Source organism: Coregonus lavaretus (assembly GCF_964263955.1).
Source record: "Coregonus lavaretus genome assembly, chromosome: 36".
NCBI lineage: Eukaryota > Metazoa > Chordata > Actinopteri > Salmoniformes > Salmonidae > Coregonus > Coregonus lavaretus.
This window is the reverse complement of record NC_140023.1, coordinates 151119-173120: the sequence shown is the minus strand read 5'-3', so window position 1 is coordinate 173120 and position 22002 is coordinate 151119. Positions and strand designations below refer to the sequence as shown.

General features: G+C 43.4%; 1 protein-coding gene across 1 annotated transcript; it reads right to left on the bottom strand.

The window, feature by feature from the left end:
* Positions 1 to 398: 398 nt before the first annotated feature.
* Positions 399 to 12784, bottom strand: LOC311110951 (sideroflexin-1-like). Its single transcript, XM_084153598.1, has 11 exons — positions 12458 to 12784; positions 10502 to 10676; positions 8539 to 8709; positions 6956 to 7054; positions 5733 to 5808; positions 5534 to 5619; positions 5187 to 5314; positions 4850 to 4899; positions 4336 to 4385; positions 4060 to 4107; positions 399 to 3903 (listed from the first exon to the last, which is right to left on the bottom strand). Exons 2-11 carry the CDS (start codon positions 10663 to 10665, stop codon positions 3807 to 3809), a joined length of 969 nt encoding a protein of 322 aa, XP_084009724.1. The 5' UTR covers positions 10666 to 10676; positions 12458 to 12784; the 3' UTR covers positions 399 to 3806.
* Between the last annotated feature and the right edge of the window lie 9218 nt (positions 12785 to 22002).

Here is a 22002-nt window from a genome sequence, read left to right as displayed (position 1 = left end):
TGTGTTTTTCAATCCCTCCCTGTTTTTACTGGCAGTTGGACAAAGGTGGCCTACGAAACAAGTGGAGAGTTTACCTCAGTCCATGGTTGGCGTTTGTGTACAATAGGGAGTAAGGCTTCGTTACCTTTACATTTCAACCGCGCTACAACGCAGGTCTTCTGTGCTACGGATTGAATGAAGCTAAGTCAGCCTGTAGGACCACTCCTTTGTTGCTGGAAGACTGCTAGCACTGCTGTCTGTAAACATTGAGCAATGCAGAGTGAGTGACCCACCCTCAAATAGGTATGTTCAGCAGGGCACAATGGTGTGGAACATTCACGTTGTCTTCATTTGATGCCTAATGAACACCTCCCTGAACAGTACAGTTTGTCATTGGCCTGAGAAAGAAAACTCATTCAGACATTTCAATCACTTTATTCTATAGCTCTTAGTAAATACATCTTCCATAGTCCAGGTGTGACGGAACATCTTCCAACTCAACTCAAAATGGAGAGGGGGAAAGAACAAGTAGTGAGCACCAATACTGACAACTACATGGGTACTGCTCTGGATAAGAGCGTCTGCTAAATGATGTAAATGTAAATGTAGTGAATAACCGTGAGTTACTGTACATGGACACACATTGACATGAAACATGAATGGAGTGTAGCGACGTCGTGTTGTGCTTCAATGTGCTGCCGAGACCAAATTCCATGACATGCCGAAGCTAACCTAGAGATATATTGAATAATATATAAAACATTTACATGCCTAAGCTAAACCTAGAGATATATTTCATATGAAAGTTATAGCATGAGGATAGCCTGAGAGGCTTGTCATATAAAGAGCGTTTTCTACTTCTTCAATCTCAAGCCTTGCATGTTTCTGTCAGCACAATCTAGCTATAAAGGCTATAGTTTCATTTTTGTTCTAGTCACATTTCCTTGCCCTCCCGACCAAAAAACAACTAAATGAGGAAAAGCTAAATGGCGGTGATAAAATAATTAAAGCTAGCAGCTGCTAGTGCTGGATAACTAACTTACTCTAAGCTCATAATAGTAAGCTGTGACTTGGTTTATATCATACGCACTGTCAAGCAAATTATAGAAACAGTACACACACATACACATATAGAAAGTGGTACCCCACACTCCCACCCTTTACATTGGTTATTACACAGCACCCAATTGCAGGCCAAATACATTTTTACCCAAGATGCAACAGAAATCCCCTGGTCATTGTCACACTAAACAAAACTGCACAAACAGAACTGGGACCAGGCTATGCGGATTCATTACTAACAATAGTGATAAAAAATGTTTTTGCAAGTTTGTGTCAGTCTGTGAGGAGGAGATTCATTCATGACCAATTGATGACGTCCTATCACAAGTGTGATCACAAGTGTCTTCATTGGATAAATATCCTCTGATTTCATTCAGAGAGATGTGAACTACAACTACCAAGCAGAGTGGTTTGGTTGGCATGCAATACTGACTTTGACAGATGAAAAGGTGACCTATAGCCTGGCAAGACCGCACAAACAGATCTGGGACCAGGCTACGTGACGGAGCCGTACTAAAATCAGCCGGGCCAATATTGATGGGTGGTTTTGACTACTATATTCAAAGTCAACTCTGACACACAATGAAAATGGTCCTCTGTAGCTCAGCTGGTAGAGCACGGCGCTTGTAACGCCAGGGTAGTGGGTTCGATCCCCGGGACCACCCATACACAAAAATTTATGCACGCATGACTGTAAGTCGCTTTGGATAAAAGTGTCTGCTAAGTGGCATATTATTATTAAAATGTGTAATAGTTGTTCTAACATCCAGTTGAATAAACTTCGCCACCTGGTGGAGAAATGGAGCAGTACACCCTGAAGTTTAACATCTTCTAATACCTTATTTGTTAAATATATCCTGTTATGTCATCTTAATCCCACAAAAATATACCTGTTGTATATACTCTATTTCGACCACACAAAGTTAAACTCAGTTGGTACGAAATAGTCTAGACTACTAAACAACCATATTATTACTACACTTGACATCTAGCTGTATATTAAACAACATTAATATACTGTATTATAGCCCAGGTTTGATCAGGGATGCTGTAACTAAGCACAGATTTTCCACACGGGAACTAAAGATCCAAGCATTACTTCCAACTCTCCTACAATCTACTGATGATTTCCTTTTACACAAGGTTGAAGGGATACTGCGAGATTCTAGCAATTAAGCCTTTTTTTAAGCGTATGCTAGCGTACATGTAGACTACCAGTCATTGTGCTAACACTAGTTAGCATTGGGCCCGCAGAAATATCTCTAACTTCCTTCACACTGCATGTATAGACATACAACTGGTATCTACGAGTTCATCAGAATCTGGGTAAGTAGAAAATGCAAGAATCTCGACGTATTCCTTTAAGACTTGGGGTCTCAAACCTTTTATGACCGCGGGCTGCATTTACTAAGACAACCGCGGGCCACATTAAAATCAGCTTGGGAGCCACATTTGGTCTGCGGGCCTGTAGTTTAAGACCCCTGGTTCTCACAACTTTGTTTTATGACAATAAAACTATATTATTTGGCACACATCACCACAACACAATTAATCTAAAGCTGACATCAAATATACTGGGATTCATTTTTACTCCCTTGCTTCTTATTGCATAAATTGGCCCCACCACACGTCTCGGTCTCTATGTCACCATTGCAAGTCAACTCTTCTTCTTCTCTGTTGTAACAGAAGAATGACTAAAGAGACACCAGGAGCGTCAAACTGACTGACCGGGGGGCTGTGGCAGGGTGGTTAGGACAAAACATGGATACAATTCCTTTAACATTTAGACACAATACAGTACATTCCCCTTCAAATGGCAATAGTAATGCACGGAACAAATTTCACCAACAATTATTCATGAGTTCCATTGAAAATGCACAGACACTATCCAAATTCATCCATAAAGTGTTTTCAAATCATGAAAGGCCTTGATATGGGGCTGAAACATTAGGCCTAGATCCTGTCCTATATAAACCTTTCTTCTGGCATATCATTGTCATCAGTGCTACTGGGGATGTGCTTACTGATATCTCATGCAGTGTCATTGCATCTCTAGCGGTTTTCTTGATAACACAAACGCACAGGGTTCCCGGTGCACTAGGCTGAGAGGGGTTGAGGTGGGACAGTGTGTGTGCACTTCCAAGGGGGAAAGAAAGAAAGAAAGAAAGAAAGAAAGAAACTGTGCTCGTCAACTGGGTCAAGTTCATTGGGGTACACTCAATAATGGGTCAGTCTAGTGTGCTCATAAACCAACTGTTATCCTTCACTACCTGTGCTACAGACTACAGTTGAGCCAACTTGAGGGAGTGGATATCCATCTAGCAGATTACATTTAACTATTTTCTAAGTCATGAATAGGTTTCAGTGCACACAGCTCAAAAGGGTACGATCTCAAACACAAGGGCAATAAATAACAAATACACTTTGGGGATACTTTTTTTTTTTTTTTTTATCTCTGGGGTTGAATACGTATCTAGTTAGTGGTGATTGGAGTAGAGCAGTCAGTAACTAAACAGCCACAATCTCTGGGAGGATAAACACACCAGACAAGGAAAGGAAGCAACTTTGTAGGACTGAGACGCACCCCTCACCATCATCTCTCCCTAATCAAATCAAATCCTAAAGCCTATAACAAACATCATAGTAAACAAACAGGTAAATACAAAAATAAGCATAAATATAATATTCTCTTTGCCCGCTTAGCTGTGCTAGCAGGCTCCAGCCAGCAGAGGGGGCTGGTCTGTGGTGTGTGTGGTTGGGTCGTCCTACAGGCCTTTGTTGAAGAAGACTGTAGTAGTGTGGGGACTGCTCTGTCGTATCGTCTCCTGTAGATCTGGCTCCAGGCTGCTCACAGCCATAGAACTATATAGAGAGAGGGAGAGAGAGAGGATGAGAGAGAGAAGGGGAGACAGAGAGGGAGAGACAGAAAGAGAGATAAAATGATTGATTAGACAGTTGTGTAGGAAAAGCAGATCCACGGTCTATATCTAAGGTATATAACAGATGGCCATAATGTACCTCTTCTGTGGGAACAGGGCACAGCACAGAGGAGTGGCAAACACCAGGCTGAAAGAGAGACGGGAGGTTTTGTTCAACCAGAGTTTAAGTAAACCGTGCAATACACATGGTATGCAATCGCGACGTTCAGTATTCAGAGCTCCAGTCCATTTTAAATGTTATGGTTAGTTTGCTTACAGTGCATGTCATTGCGAGAGGACTTATAACAGATAACGTGGATGAAACATGTACCAAACAAACTGTTTACTGTAACATTAACTATAGATAGATACTTACCACAGACCCACCAGTCCCACCTGTACTGGGGCGTTTAGGACTGGGAACCGCTGAGGAGAGAACAAAGTGAGAGAGAAAGTGAGAGAGACACCAACCTGAAGCAATTGTTCATTCTTTTTTAAATATATTTTTTAACAGTATACAGACTTCACACTGACAGTATTGCAGCGATTTACAGGCGTGGACCCAGATCTGTTTGTGCCATCTTGCTTATTCATATGGTCATTGTCAAAACAGCACAAACAGATCTGGGACCAGGCTAGAGATTTACTGGATCAGCACAGGATAGACAGACAGACGAGGCACAGAAGCCTGGATTTCCAAACAAATTGCGTTGCATATTTTACATGGCTGAACCATACAGTTTGGTTTGAACTCCAAATATAGGGTGGGCCTTGTAAAACAGTGGCTGCACGCCACAGATTCTCCTCTACACACACTGACTGTAGAACCAGCTCCAGTAAGCCCATTTGCTGTAGAAAGCATGACAGGCATCTGGCTGTTGTAACATTACCTTCATAAAGGCTTTCTTCTCCAGGGCGTTCATGATCACAGGGGGGATAGCTGTGGACAGACAGACAAACACAGACAGAAAACATTTCTGTTATTTCACAACACATTGTTGATTCTGATAGTCATCTACGGTTTTAAGGAGGCTTTGCTAATCATCTTTCCCAGAAGTACTGGTGTGAGGATAGTGATTTTCGGACCAAATTACACATGACCAATTGATCTGGTTTGAAACTGTACGTCAACTCCTTACCCAGTGGTTCCCAAACTTTTTTGCGCTGTGTCCCACCAGATAAAACAAAACAATGTTCAACCCATCATGTGTGAAACACAGTGCTTACCCATAGCTGGCACAGCCATGCCGATCCTGGACACCACCACCTGGAAGATGCCTGACTTGGCAGCGGTGACTGACTCTCCTAACCGGTTCCCATTCTCATCCGTCACTGGGATGCCGTACTTCAGCTCCCTAAGAAGAGGGAGAGGATGGAATTCAACCAAACCTGTCATGGCAATATTAATCAATCTCACTTGTATAACGTTCTTTTGCAAATCAATTTGAAACAAAAGTGTTTGACAGCAACCCAGTCCTAACCCCTCAGAGCTGACCAAAACGATAGTGCTAAGGAAAACCTTTGTCCCTAGTTAGAAAGACCTCAAGAGTTGTGGTGTCTAAACTCTAGCTCACCTCTGCCTCATGAAGGGGATGTTAATACAGTTGGCAGCCGCTACAGCAAAGAAGGGGACGAACCGGCTCATGACGGCTGGAAGGCGCTGGGGAGAGAGTTTGTTTCAATGTAGATTTTTCACGGCGCCCAAAAAATGCAAAGCAAATGTGCGAAGTGTAAATCAACTTGAACTAAGATGATCCAGAGACAGTCCAGTACCTTGGCTAGAGACTTGAGTCCCAGGGCTGTGACTACGGCTCCTGTGGTGGCACTGACGTACGCTGCAGCCAGCTGACTGACAGAACATCACACACAGACATTTACATCTCACAATTTACTGAGCCGTTCCAGGCATTTACCAGAGTCGAGTCTGATACACAGACAGAATGATCCTAAATACAGAAGTCTCAGGTCACAATGCATACGGAATGTAGTCAAGGCCGTCAAGTCATAAGCAACATTCATTGAACACCGAAACTTGACAAGTCAGGCAAAGACATGATGATGTACAGTTCAAGTCATTATTGCTGTAGAGAGATTCATGAATGGCCCCTGTCTTTACATGCTAGTTCCATGATGGTTTCTGAGGAGCACCAGCATCGTGGGCTCCCATTCCTCATGTGTCCTGGTTAGAGTGGGTGCATCTCAATAGTCTAAAAGTGGAATCCTGTCCTTGTATTCTTCCCTTCACATCTGCACTGATTTGACAGGTGAAATCTGATAGCAACATAGTGTAAACCTTTCACCGATCATGTGTTTTCAGATTGGTGCAGAGGTAAGAGAGGAAGACGCTACCAGCTATTGAGATACAGCCCTGGTTTGTACAGTCTCTCCACCACCGGCTGTATGTATCAAAAGCCTCAGAGTAGGAGTGCTAATCTAGGATCCGTTCTCCCTTTTAGATCACAATGCATGGGATTATATGCACAGGGGGGGTGACATGATCCTAGATCAGCACTCTTACTCTGAAACGCTTGATACATATGGCCCCAGACCAGAAAGACGTATGCAAATACCTTGCTTCCTCTACCAGCTACAGCCTTTCAGTTGGAATGGAGGAGCATGCTGAACTAAAGAGTGGGGTGTAATACCGCTGTAAGAGGAGGAGTGTAGTGGACTGGGGTTCCACTGGCTAGCCTCTGCTTTGCCCTGCAGGCCTCCATACAGAGCTAGGGGTGCATCTCAATAGTCTACTATAGTCTTCTCTCCTTGCCTCCTTTCCTTTGTCTGCACCGATAGGAAAAGAGAAGACAGGTGAAAGCAACAGATGGGACGTGTTACGGGGATTTGCTTCCACCTATCCATGTCCTTTCAGATCAGTACTGATGAAGGAAAGCAGATGAGGAGAGGAAGCTAGTTAAGGCTATGCGATGCATCCTAGTACAGGTTCAGCAGGGCTGGGTTAGTAATGTGGTTGTGGTGTTAGTGGTCCCAGTCCCTACTTGGTGGTGAGGGCAGCGTCTCCACTGCGGTTGGTGTAGTTGACCACAGCGTTGAAGGACTGGTTAACCCACTGCCAGAACACCACCGCTGGAGTCGTCCTGGAGGAGAGAGGGTCAAGACGGGGTGAGAGGGAGAAGGGGGAGAGAAGGGGAGGGAAAGGAGAGATGTGAGAGAAGGAAAGGGGGAAAGTGAGAGAGTGTGAACAAGCATGAATAATTTCATTTACATCATTTAGCAGACGCTCTTATCCAGAGCGACTTACAAATTGGTGCATTCAACTTATGATAGCCAGTGGGACAACCCCTTTTTTTTAATGGGGTGGTGGGGGAGGGGGTAGAAGGATTACTTTATACTATTCCAGGTATTCCTTAAAGAGGTAGTGTTTCACGTGTCTCCGGAAGGTGGTCAGTGACTCCGCTGTCCTGGCGTTGTGGGGGAGCTTGTTCCACCATTGGGGTGCCAGAGCAGCAAATAGCTTTGACTGGGCTGAGCGGGAACTGTGCTTCCGTAGAGGTAGGGGAGCTAGCAGGCCAGAGGTCAAATTTTTAATTCAGAGGCAGATTGCTTGAATTGATCATTCAAACAAAGCTAAATCACGACTTGTAAACAGCTCAAAATGTCGCTTTCCACTTCCGTGCACTGTTTACATAATTTACAGTGTGACTATGATTGTATGCACTTCACTCTTCATTTCACACAACAATATCTGCAGTGTGCTACTCCGGTCTTGCCCTCTGAGCAGGGATGTAGAGGCCCAGTGGAAGGTATGCAGACTGAGAACATGATAACAATCCAAGGCATCCACCCGCTGCAAGGCCAATAGCTGTGTCCTGACCCTCATTAAAAGGCTTAGGAATTTTCCTTTCCGATGTCCTCAAGATAAAAAAATAAAAATGTTTTACATTTTAGCAGATGCTCTTCTCCAGAGCAATTAGGGTTAAGTGCCTTGCTCAAGGGCCCATCAACAGATTTTCCACCTAGTCGGCATTGAGATTCGAACCAGCAATCTTTCGATTACTGGCCCAAAGCTCTTAACCACTAGGCTACCTGCCGCCCTAACACACAGAACACTACCATGGAGCCCAGTCTTCAGCTGAGACCACACTGTTCGGGAAAGTTAACTGCATAGGTTGTTTACGCCATTAAGTGAGTAAAATGACAATTCTAACATGCTACATTTATTTTACGCGATTCTATGCACTTTTTTGTCCTAGAAAAATTCCTGGCATAGCGTACTATAGAGCAAGAGAGAAGAGGATGAGCTCCCCATATGGTGCATTTGATCAAGTTAAGCCAGAAAGCGCCAGCATTACATCACAGCATGCACCATCGACAGCATTCACAGCACAGTGTGGGTGGAGATTTAATCCTCATGAAGAATGTTGAAATATCCCTGCCGCATCTCTCTGATATGTGCCTCTACATTTCGATCTACAACATTCTTAACATTTCACCTCATCAAATGTTTTTATTCCTCTTGTAGTATGCTGCTCTGTGTCTGTTTTTATGTATGCACTTTACACTATACACAAATTGTGTTTAACATGTATTGAATTGAAAACGTCATCCAACCCAGTGGTACCTGTAGAAGGTGAGCATACAGCCGGTGATGGTCATGTTCATGGGGACTTGCGCTGACATACGCCCCACTACCACCATCTTCTCTCCGGTGTCAGGGTGGAAGGCAGAGTCATAGACGTACTTGGCTCTCCACAGCTCATCTTCTGTCAGACCTGGCTTCACCACTCCTAACCTGGACACAAGCACATCCTCTAAACAATGAATGCATGAATGAAACATATACATTCTTAGCATCAGGGCAACTAATTGCGATCTTTGATTCACAGAAACGTGCTAAAATAAATATAGGCTAAAGCTTACCCTACCTACAATGTTTTAACAAATCAAATTATATTGGTCATGTACACATATTTTGCATACGTTATCTCAGGTGCAGCAAAATGCTTATGTTTCTAGCTCCAACAGTGCAGTAATACCTAACAATACACATAAATCCCAAAACGAAATATCAGAACGAGCAATGTCAGAGTCCGGAGAGTCCGGAATATATTAGGTACACCCATCTAGTCCCGGGTCAGAACCCCCTTTGCCTCCAGAACATCTGGAATTCTTCGGGGCATAGAAACATTGCTCAATTTGTATCAAAGGTCCTAACGTGTGCCAGGAAAACATTCCCCACACCATTACACCACCAGCCTGTATTGTTGACACCAGGCAGGATGGGGCCGTGGACTCATGCTGCTTATGGCAAATCCTCAACAGGAACCGGGACTCGTCGGACCAGGCGATGTTTTTCCACTCCTCAACTGTCCAGTGTTGGTGATCATGTGCCCACTTGAGCCGCTTCTCGTTTTTAGCTGATAGGAGTGGTGTGGTCGTTTGCTGCAATAGCCCATCCGTGACAAGGACCGACGAGATGTGCACTCCGAGATGCCGTTGTGCATCCTTATTTACCCGTTTGTGGCCTGCCTGTTAGCTTGTCTGATTCTTGCCATTTCAGTCTCTCGTTCCCAGCTTTGATGCACCTGTACTGTCTCCGCCTTCTAGATGGCAGCGGGGTGAACAGGCCATGGCTCAGGTGGCTGAGGTCGTTGATGATCTTCCTGGCCTGTGACACCGGATGCTGTAGACATTCTGGAGGGCAGGCAGTGTGCCCCCGCTGATGCGTTGGGCTAACCGCACCACCCTCTGGAGAGCCCTGCGGTTGCGGACGGTGCAATTGCCATATCAGGCGGTGATACAGCCCGACTGGATGCTCTCAATGGTGCATCTGTAGAAGTCTGTGAGGGTCTTAGGGGCCAAGCCAAATTTCTTCAGCCTCCTGAGGTTGAAGAGGCGTTGCGTGGCTGGACCATTTCAGGTTGTCAGTAATGTGCACTCTGAGGAACTTAAAGCTTTTCACCCTCTCCACTGCGGCCCCGTAAAGCATACTATAAGTACATTGTTTTGATGGAATATGCCCATTTCCGCATTTCTTTATAACAAAGACACAGCTTAGTCTTATTTTCGTGTTTTTAGTTCATCTCTGATGTAAGAGAGAAACCGGTATGACAGATGTTGCAGCCTACAAGCCTAATTAGTGGTCTGTCTGTTTCTTTCTCCTATTACACCATGGGGGGAGAAGAGAGATATCAGGTTGGCGACAACTAGCTAGCTCCTTAAACTCCTCAGTTTAGACTAGAGACACTGCTGTCGATTGAGTCCATGCTCATACATGAATGAAAAGGAATTCCTCCCCAGGGGCCAGGGTAACTTCCATCTTACCCTTCATATTTTAGGCCACAGTACACCACCCCTCTAATATAACCCACACCATACCACCCCTACATACCTCTCCTCTCATCCCCCATCACATGAATCTCTCACTCCACCACCTTTCCATACCTGTAGTTCTCTCCAGAGACCGGTGTGTCCTCCAGCATCTCAGAGGACTTTAGAATGTTCCCGGGATCAACCACCCTCCTCCCTTATGTGTCCTGTCTCTCTTCCCCCATTTCACCTCCTCTCCTCTCCCTCCCCTGTACCTGTAGTTCTCCACAGTGACCCGTGCGTCCTCCAGGGTCTTAGAGGACTTGAGGATGTTCCTGGGGTCGGTGACGAAAAAGAAGTGCTGGGCGCGGCCCATGAATGTGCTCTGGTCCCATCGCGGCTCCTTGATGTTAATGTCCAGGGACAGATCTCGAGACATCCTTGAGTTTACTATGAGACCACCGGACAACAGAAACAAGTGTTCGTTAGATGTGATTATTCTCTGCACATTTGACAAAGACTTTCTCACGTGATTTTTTAAAAATAGAATTTGCCCTGTAGCATTAGAAAAGACAAAATAGGCCATGTGGATGAATTCAACCAGCTCATAGAGCCTAGTGACTCCAGCAGAATTCAAAAGGCAAATGATAAAAGATAACTCCTCCTTCCCAGCTAGGACTAAGCCCTGATAGCACGGTAAGCCCTCCACCTCTCTGATCCATTTATAACTCTCTACCTCTACTTAGCCTAGCTCCGCAGCCAAAACACACCTCCTGATTGGAGGGGCCCTCTCCACCTCTAGTATCCTCCTCAAATCATAATATATAGGACAATGAGGCTATCATCAGGGCTGTTTCTATTTAAACCAACTGGTCATTGTATGAAGGTAACGGTGTATTAAGTCAGGCATTAACCAAATTCTCTGACTATGGAGCTTGCTCCAAACTGCATCAGCATTATTGAAGTGAATTAAGTGGCCATCCTGAACCTTCTTTCAGCATTTTAGGCCCAAACTTAACCTGAATGACGAGCAGTCCAGCACTCAGTTTGCAAATAGGCCTTCTGGCTGTCTTTTACATGCATATCTAGGCAATGAATCATCTGACCAAAGCTATATCAGAGCCTGGCAGTACAACAATAAACAAACTGAGGCATGAATAGCCTAGCTTTCAGCCATTGGAGTTATCATGATGTTTGGTTTCCTAGGTAATCAGATGATAAACAGTTCTTTCAAGCTGAAGGTTACCAAAGTAAGCTCATTGCTGTGTGGATCAAAACATGATTACTGCTACTTCAAATGAATGTGGTTTCTAGCTGCCTGCAACATATCAAGGAACATGTTTAGGGTATGTGCAATGAGAGGATAGTGAATGAGTTGCATGCATCCTATATTTTGTTATGCAAATGAAGTTGTAAACCTAAACACATCCAAAACAATTTGCAGTTGTTTTCGCATAATAGTAAACAGATGGTCTGAATTGATATGACTATACAATTCCCACTTGTGTAGACGTCATTGCGCCATAGTACATCATTTGTAAATTAATATCTAAACCAACTGGACAACAAAGCTGACCATCAAATACATTGTAACACCTTCCTTCCCTTTACCCATGTCAACATATGGCAGTAAGACAACGTGGGAAAATAAATAGCTATTGTAGTCAACAAAGTGAACCCAAGCATTATTGCAATAAGGTACGTGACTGGTGCAGAAGATGACAGATGGGCTTCTTTCTGACATTGCTATTGGCAGCGTCACTCACTGGCTGACACTCACGACAAGTAAAGGAGAAAGGAAGACCAAGACAGAAATGTACCAAGCTTGAATTGTTAATATTACTTGAATATAGATGGCTACAAATCAACCTGCACTTATAAGCATCTCGCTATTGACAAGTCATTGATTCAGCGATTTGACATTTAGTGAGTGCAGTTGACATTAGCTAGCTCGCTAAAGTTAGCATGCTCACGTTTAGCTAACTACCTACTTTTCTCAGTTTGCTTGTCAAATATTTAAGTAGTAGAATGGGAGTCTGACAGACACGGTCTTGGTCTAAATTACTATTATTGTGAACGAACATGGTGACTTTTCTGTTAGCTAGCTACTGTATATGGCTAGCGCACGTCACCACGTTGAAAAAGAAAGGAGAAACGTCTTCGGGTTAGCTCGCGCTAGCTACACATTTACAGCATGCACAAACCCCGCCAACAAAAGCACCAACACATACCTCGGTTCAATGTCCACCAGCTGTGTTCACTATACACCTTGCAGAGACCTGTAAAACTGTGACCTCTCAGTGATATCACCGCACCGATTGATGTACACAGTGCCAGTCTATCTACCTTGAAAACAGAAAGCTGAGGAGAAAAGGGTGGTCGTCACTTGTTACCACATCCACAAAGTCATAATTATGGCTAAACCCCGCCTACTTCTACAATTGATCTTCTTAATATCTGATTTTAAACCTGACCCTAACCTTAACCACATAGCTAACCTTATGCCTAACCCTAACATTAAATTAAGACCAAAAAGCAAAATGTTTGTTTTCATGAATGTGTACGATATAGCCAATTTGGACTTTGTGGCTGTGGTTACTAGCAACTGACAACCGGAACAGGGCGGTGTCGAACTACAGTATTTTTGTCTTTTGTTCCATAGCGATGGGAGGTTGGCTAGAATCACTGGGCGTTGGTGGCAAATGGAAAATGATTGGTTTATTGTATTTGCCCAGCCAAATACTTTCCAAAACAAACTTCTCAAATAGTAAAATATATTTATTTCAAGAAGATTGACCTGGATAAATCAAGATTAGATAAGAGATAAACATGTTTTCTGTTGTTGACATAAATATATAATTTAAATAATGTTTTCCCATTGCACAGTCTATCAACATTGCTACATTTTGGTGCTAGACCTTCCTCAAGCCTTCAAATGTTCATGTGTCCCTCAACTCAAGGTGAACAAAATAGTATTTTCCAATCCTACCACAGACCAACTATGCATGCACAGCCCAGTGGAAACTAACTGAGTGACTCACCACAGTGATCCTGTGACTCACCAGTGGTCCTTCCCCACCCACCATTTGGGAAACAGCTTGAACTGAACAAAGAAGAGAGGAAGTATAAGTAGTATGTTTTGCATCACAATGTGTGTGTGCAGCACCATATGATTCATGATTGATTGACATAATCTATATTAGCAAGTTATCTGAATATGCTTTCAGTCATAACTGAGTTTATAAACTACAGTAGACTACTGGCCTACATTTCCTTCATTATCAGGGATCGTATACTACTATCATGATATAGCATTAGTCAGACAGAAGATGGTACTATAACATCTCTCACTGTCACCCAGGAACAGTAGCCATGTATTCTTGTCAATTACAATAAGTTCTAGCTTTAATACCTCAAATATTTTTCAATGTGCTCCTAATTTTTTTGAGGTGCGCCTACACTTTCCAACTTTGGCACACATGCTCCTTGTAAAAAAGGAGCCCTGCCTTTTGCCTACTTTGTGAACACAGAGGGATATACACTAGCTACAGTTTGGGAGTAGTTAAGTAATGTACACTCCAGTGGCTCTTTACTGTAATATGCTTACACCTCCCAAGACAATTGTCACTGTCTAGAGCAAATGAGATGGCGCTAATGTGTCCTAAGCCATCCACACGTGTCCAATGGTAGGGCAGATGGGCGGGCTGTGCAGCTCTGTTGGCGGATTCGATTATGCTGAGCCACCGGGTACCGGTCCATGGCCCATGACGTGAACGGGCAAAAGCGGTGAGGCAGGAGCGCTCTTCTCAAATCGAACAGTAATCTGCGCTGTTCAGTGATGTTGTCAACAAGGCAGCATGGTGCATCATACAGAAACATACAAGATCTCTTTTCCATAAAATATGTTTGAATTTCCAACTAGTTTTCATTGAGAAGGCAGATAAAATATACTAATCACTTTTGCATGTGAAAACAAAGAATCCTATAATGCAGGGAAACTTAAATCTGTTCTACCTAATTTCTACCAGCATGTTAAATGTGCAACCAGAGGAAAAAAAACTCTAGACCACCTTTACTCCACACACAGAGACGCATACAAAGCTCGTCGGATGTGGCAAGGCTTGAAAACTATTACAGACTACAAAGGGAAGCACAGCCGCAAGCTGCCCAGTGACACAAGCCTACAAGACGAGCTAAATCACTTCTATGCTCGCTTCGAGGCAAGCAAAACTGAAGCATGCATGAGAGCATCAGCTGTTCCGGATGACTATGTGATCACGCTCTCCATAGCCGATGTGAGTAAGACTTTTAAGCAGGTCAACATTCACAAGGCCGCAGGGCCAGACGGATTACCAGGACGTGTACTCCGAGCATGTGCTGACCAACTGGCAAGTGTGTTCACTGACATTTTTAACATGTCCCTGACTGAGTCTGTAATACCAACATGTTTCAAGCAGACCACCATAGTCCCTGTGCCCAAGGACACTAAGATAACCTGCCTAAATGACTACCGACCCATAGCACTCACGTCTGTAGCCATGAAGTTCTTTGAAAGGCTGGTCATGGCTCACATCAACACCATTATCCCAGAAACCCTAGACCCACTCCAATTTGCATACCGCCCCAACAGATCCACAGATGATGCAATCTCTATTGCACTCCACACTGCCCTTTCCCACCTGGACAAGAGGAACACCTACGTGAGAATGCTATTCATTGACTACAGCTCAGCGTTCAACACCATAGTGCCCTCAAAGCTCATCACTAAGCTAAGGATCCTGGGACTAAACACCTCCCTCTGCAACTGGATCCTGGACTTCCTGACGGGCCGCCCCCATGTGGTAAGGGTAGGTAACAACACATCTGCCACGCTGATCCTCAACACGGGGGCCCCTCAGGGGTGCGTGCTCAGTCCCCTCCTGTACTCCCTGTTCACCCATGACTGCATGGCCAGGCACGACTCCAACACCATCATTAAGTTTGCCGACGAGACAGCAGTGGTAGGCCTGATCACCGACAACGATGAGACAGCCTATTGGGAGGAGGTCAGAGACCTGGCCGTGTGGTGCCAGGATAACAACCTCTCCCTCAACGTGATCAAGACAAAGGAGATGATTGTGGACTACAGGAAAAAAAAGAGGACTGAGCACGCCCCCATTCTCATCGACAGGGCTGTAGTGGAACAGGTTGAGAGCTTCAAGTTCCTTGGTGTCCACATCACCAACAAACTATCATGGTCCAAACACACCAAGACAGTCGTGAAGAGGGCACGACAAAGCTTATTCCCCCTCAGGAGACTGAAAAGATTTGTCATGGGTCCTCAGATCCTCAAAAAGTTATACAGCTGTACCATCGAGAGCATCCTGACTGGTTGCATCAGCGCCTGGTATGGCAACTGCTCAGCCTCCGACCGCAAGGCACTACAGAGGGTAATGCGTACGGCCCAGTACATCACTGGGGCCAAGCTTCCTGCCATCCAGGACCTCTATACCAGGCAGTATCAGAGGAAGGCCCTAAAACTTGTCAAAGACTCCAGCCACCCTAGTCATAGACTGTTCTCTCTGCTACCGCACGGCAAGCAGTACCAGAGCGCCAAGTCTAGGTCCAAAAGGCTTCTCAACAGCTTCTACCCCCAAGCCATGAGACTCCTGAACAGCTAATAATGGCTACCTGGACTATTTGCACTGCCACCCCACCCCATACCCCTCTTTCACGCTGCTGCTATTCTGTTTATTATTTATGCATAGTCACTCTAACTCTACCCACATGTACATATTACCTCAATTACCTCAACTAGCCGGTGCCCCCGCACATTGACTCGGTACTGGTACCCCCCTGTATATAGCCTCCCTACTGTTCTTTTGTTTTACTGCTGCTCTTTAGTTATTAGCTTTTTTTTTTACGTAACACTTAAAAAATATATATATATATATTTTTTAAACTGCATTGTTGGTTAAGGGCTTGTAAGTAAGCATTTCACTGTAATGTCTACAGCTATTGTATTCGGCACATGTGGCAAATACAATTTGATTTGATTTGATTTGAATGGAGTAAATGGCACGGTATCAAACAGATCAAATATGATTGGCGCAGTGGTCTAAGGCACTGCATCGCAGTGCTAGCTGTGCCACTAGAGATCCTGGTTCGAATCCAGGCTCTGTCGTAGCCGGCCGCGACCGGGAGACCCATGGGGCGGCGCACAATTGGCCCAGCGTCGTCCAGGGTAGGGGAGGGAATGGCCGGCAGGGATGTAGCTCAGTTGGTAGAGCATGGCGTTTGCAACGCCAGGGTTGTGAGTTCGATTCCCACGGGGGGCCAGTATGAAAAAATAAAATAATAATAATGTATGCACTCACTAACTGTAAGTCGCTCTGGATAAGAGCGTCTGCTAAATGACTAAAATGTAAATGTAAATGTAAATATATGGAAACCACATGTTTGACTCCGTTCCATTTATTCCATTCCATCCATTACAATGAGCCCGTCATCCTATAGCTCCTCCCACGAGCCTCCACTGTGGATGGGAAGATGTTTGTAAACTTTAGCCTACTGTTTAGGTCTTTACAAAATAACTATCTATAATTTGATACCAAGCCAATTTTGGTGATATGTTTTGTGTGCCCCAGTTGAGTCTCTCTGACTTATTAAGGATCCTACAGTATTTAGGTCCATGTTTAGGATCCGCAAGCCTAATCATAAAGTGGTCTTACTATGAATCGCTTTATGGGCTTCTTATCGTTCGCAATTGAGCTTTCAGATGCCAATGTCGCCTTTGAAGTTATTCCTATATAGGCTACTAAAATAACTGTTGACTAAATTGGCCTGAATTATTTAGGAACTTCTGAAATAGCAACGGCTACAATGTACAGTGGGAAAAAAGTATTTAGTCAGCCACCAATTGTGCAAGTTCTCCCACTTAAAAAGATGAGAGAGGCCTGTCATTTTCATCATAGGTACACGTTAACTATGACAGACAAAATGAGGAAAAAAAATCCAGAAAATCACATTGTAGGATTTTTAATGAATTTATTTGCAAATTATGGTGGAAAATAAGTATTTGGTCACCTACAAACAAGCAAGATTTCTGGCTCTCACAGACCTGTAACTTCTTCTTTAAGAGGCTCCTCTGTCCTCCACTCGTTACCTGTATTAATGGCACCTGTTTGAACTTGTTATCAGTATAAAAGACACCTGTCCACAACCTCAAACAGTCACACTCCAAACTCCACTATGGCCAAGACCAAAGAGCTGTCAAAGGACACCAGAAACAAAATTGTAGACCTGCACCAGGCTGGGAAGACTCAATCTGCAATAGGTAAGCAGCTTGGTTTGAAGAAATCAACTGTGGGAGCAATTATTAGGAAATGGAAGACATACAAGACCACTGATAATCTCCCTCGATCTGGGGCTCCACGCAAGATCTCACCCCGTGGGGTCAAAATGATCACAAGAACGGTGAGCAAAAATCCCAGAACCACACGGGGGGACCTAGTGAATGACCTGCAGAGAGCTGGGACCAAAGTAACAAAGCCTACCATCAGTAACACACTACGCCGCCAGGGACTCAAATCCTGCAGTGCCAGACGTGTCCCCCTGCTTAAGCCAGTACATGTCCAGGCCCGTCTGAAGATTGCTAGAGTGCATTTGGATGATCCAGAAGAGGATTGGGAGAATGTCATATGGTCAGATGAAACCAAAAAAGAACTTTTTGGTAAAAACTCAACTTGTCGTGTTTGGAGGACAAAGAATGCTGAGTTGCATCCAAAGAACACCATACCTACTGTGAAGCATGGGGGTGGAAACATCATGCTTTGGGGATGTTTTTCTGCAAAGGGACCAGGACGACTGATCCGTGTAAAGGAAAGAATGAATGGGGCCATGTATCGTGAGATTTTGAGTGAAAACCTCCTTCCATCAGCAAGGGCATTGAAGATGAAACGTGGCTGGGTCTTTCAGCATGACAATGATCCCAAACACACCGCCCGGGCAACAAAGGAGTGGCTTCGTAAGAAGCATTTCAAGGTCCTGGAGTGGCCTAGCCAGTCTCCAGATCTCAACCCCATAGAAAATCTTTGGAGGGAGTTGAAAGTCCGTGTTGCCCTGCGACAGCCCCAAAACATCACTGCTCTAGAGGAGATCTGCATGGAGGAATGGGCCGAAATACCAGCAACAGTGTGTGAAAACCTTGTGAAGACTTACAGAAAACGTTTGACCTGTGTCATTGCCAACAAAGGGTATATAACAAAGTATTGAGTAACTTTTGTTATTTACCAAATACTTGTTTTCCACCATAATTTGCAAATAAATTCATAAAAAATCCTACAATGTGATTTTCTGGATTTCTTTTTCTCATTTTGTCTGTCATAGTTGACGTGTACCTATGATGAAAATTACAGGCCTCTCTCATCTTTTTAAGTGGGAGAACTTGCACAATTGGTGGCTGACTAAATACTTTTTTCCCCCACTGTATATTAAGACTGTTATCAATACTATCTCCTCTCCATCATATACACTGATCAAAACTGTTCTCTTAAATGCATATACAGTACATCCAAGTTGAAAGTGGTACACACTAACCCTTTATGTGAAACTTTTACTCTATATCCAATAGGTTAGATCCATTTCATACCAATTGATTAATGTGGTGCTGTAAGTACTCTGGAACCAGGGCCAGCTCCAGGCCGGAACCAGGGCCAGCTCCAGGCCGGGGTCTCAACTTACTGTTGAGAGTTAGACTAGCAGAATACACAAGGTGCAAGTTCGAAAGTTGACTGTCAATCAACTAGCCATGTCAGCTAACAATTTTTAGATTGGTAAATTAGTCTAGCTAGCTATCTAAACTTGTAGTAATCATGACTGAATACCGACTGGTCACTCAGGGCCCGTGCCGAGGGGCCCTGATCTCCAGGGGGCCCCCATTGATTTAGTTAGTCACTCTCACTCAGATATCATTAACATGGCATAAGTCATGGCAAAATGGATAGAATTGCAGGAAATTAGCTGCAAAACTGAATTTTTTTCTCTGCCCCATGGTAAAATGTGTAGAATTGCATGAATTTCGTTATAACATTTTAAAGAATTCTCTCCACCCTATGGAAAAATGTGTAGAACTGCAGAAAACTTGCTTTAAAACTGCAACATTATTTAATTTGGGGGGGAACTCAGTCGGGGTCTCAATTTACTGTTGAGAGTCAGAATAATAGAATACACAATGTGAAAGTTTGAAATTTGGTTGTGCATCAGCAATTTTTCTCTTGTTATGTCAGTCACCAACAGTCAATCAATTAGCCATGTCAGCTAACAATTTTTAGATCGGTAAATTAGTGTAGCCAGTTATCAAAACTTGTAGTAACCATGGCTAGGGCTGTAGTGGTCATGAAATGTTGTCAGCTGGTGATTGTCAAGCAATCACCAAATAACTGCTGGTCTCATGGTAATTGACCGTTAATTAACATAAACACATTTAGCATCTCCTGGCTTCCAAGGATAGCCTACAAGCCACTGATGCAGACCTTTGGAACATCTACATAAAAAAAAGTATAATAAATCCATGTAATATAGCCTACACCATCACAATAAATCCATTATTTATTTTAGACAGGTCTAAAGAAATATGATATGAAGAAAATGTGGTCTGTTTCAGAAGAACAGAATAGCATACTCTGAGTTGTCCTTATGTTAGGCTGTGGTCTGGCTATGCCAAATGGCTGTGGGCTACACTAGTTCATTTAGCAGACAAGATTTGCTTAGAATTCCGTGGCATTATTTTATATTATTTTATAGTATGAAGAATACAATTGAACATAGCTAAATTAAATAGAAAGGATATTTTCTCCAAACGATTTCAGGGAGTGCGCACATGCGGCTATTCTGTTTTGAGCGGTTAACAAAGAAATAGGTACTGTTGTTGTGATACAAACGTTGTTTAGATTTTGAATACATTCCAAGGCTGCATGATGCGACTCTAATGATGATTTGAAAAAAGACGCATGAAACGCATGAGCTCTGCTTTGTTTTTTGTGCAGGTTGTACACACTTCATTAGTATTAAATTCACAATTTGACAAGCACTTGATAATGCCTCGAATTTCCCAGCGGCATCCCCTTTGTGTGGCCATAATGCCCGCTAATAAATCCATGCCTTTTGCGGCCAGTTGTGCCCTTGGGCTGAATATAATAATTATAGTTCCCTTCTCCTGGCTGGGCGCTCCGAAGCACCTCTCAGTCACATGGCTCTTAGTCACGTGATCGGGTCTTTCTCACAGGCTACAAGTGAAGACAGACACATTGGGGACGCAACTGCGTGCGTCCTTATCCAATTCCGATGCGCATGTTGAAGATATTAGAAGAACTGTCCACATTTACTTTTCGTCAGCCAACAAGATGAGTAGGCCTAATGAACAGCAAAAGCATTAGCCTATGTCAATCTACTATCCCCCATAGTACAGAAGTTGACCTATTCTATTGGTCAACTTGTCCTTCTGTGCAATAAATAAATATTCCAAACATAGTCTGGGACAGTTGTGGGATGTGATAGATCCCAAATTAATACAACCACTAACATCAAAACACCTTTTTTAAGTAATGAGGCTGACCAACAGATCAGAATGTTTAGCTTAAAATGTTGATAAACTATTAGGCTATTTCTTCACATTATAAGCGCAGCAATGCGTACATGGCAGTAGGCTATAAGCACGAATGTTCCATTAGCAGGAAATCACCATTCTCAAAAGTGACAGCAAATGCGATTATGCATGTAATGCTTTTATTATAAAGGTGCATTTTTATGGTGAAAATTATATTTTGCTGTGATACAAACCTTATCAAACATATAGGCCTATGGGCTAGGCTACATGAGGTGTGTTACTATGATTTGAAAAAGTTGCAAAAAAAGGCATTGTTTCTTGCCTTATGCTGGGCATCATTCACAAGTGATAATATATCATTCACAAGTGATAGGCTAATATTGTCACCCATCAGACTATTCTTGATTTAATCTTGTCTTTACATATACTAAATAATATATGTGTGAAATTTGTTTTGATTTAGAATGGACCATTATCATGCACCTGTCTCGAAACAGGGGCAGGGGAAAAAAATACATGTCATTTATGCACTTAAATAGCAAATGGAGGACGCTATTCCCGTGGTTAATTTTCATGCCAACCTGTTGTAAAGAGAAGCAATGTACTTAATATTAGGAAAGTTGAGAAATAAATATAGTAGACCTAGCCTATAGAAAGCTAATGGGATCGTCCTCTTTTTAATAGAGGCCATCACTCAATTGCATAGTCTATAGAAATGTTGCGCAACATGAGCTCATGGGCTCTCATGAAGTGTTTGATTCGATTTTCGATTACATTTGCATTGATGTCAGAGTGATTAGAGGGACAATAGAGTGCTGAGTACCAGGCAGTTAGCAAGTTTGAAAAGGCTACTAATGACCATCAGCAGCATCAGAGCTTGGAGGAGCCTAATTACCCGTGACTAAACGGTCACGTGGAATTTGACTGCCATCATGACTCGTGACCACCGGTAACAGCCCTAATCATGGCCAAATACCGAACAGGCATGCAGGGCACGTGCCTAGGGGTCGTGACCTCCAGGGGGCCCCCATTGATTTTGTTAGTCACTCACTCAGATATCATGGCAAAATGTGTAGAATTGCAGGAAATTAGCTTTAAAACAGAAACATTAAACTGAAAAGATTTTGTCTCTGCCCCATGGCAAAATGAGTAGAATTGCATGAAATTTGACAGAAAATTGCTAAGATTTCT

Bases quoted from the DNA above. Each gene is read 5' to 3' on its own strand.
- LOC311110951 (XM_084153598.1), bottom strand. From the start codon at position 10,665: ATGTCTCGAGATCTGTCCCTGGACATTAACATCAAGGAGCCGCGATGG. The intron at 5,809-6,955 runs GTAGGGACTGGG...ATGTTCTGTCAG, and splicing joins GACGCTGCCCTCACCACCAA to TCAGCTGGCTGCAGCGTACG. The intron at 5,315-5,533 runs GTGAGCTAGAGT...CCCTCTTCTTAG, and splicing joins ATCCCCTTCATGAGGCAGAG to GGAGCTGAAGTACGGCATCC.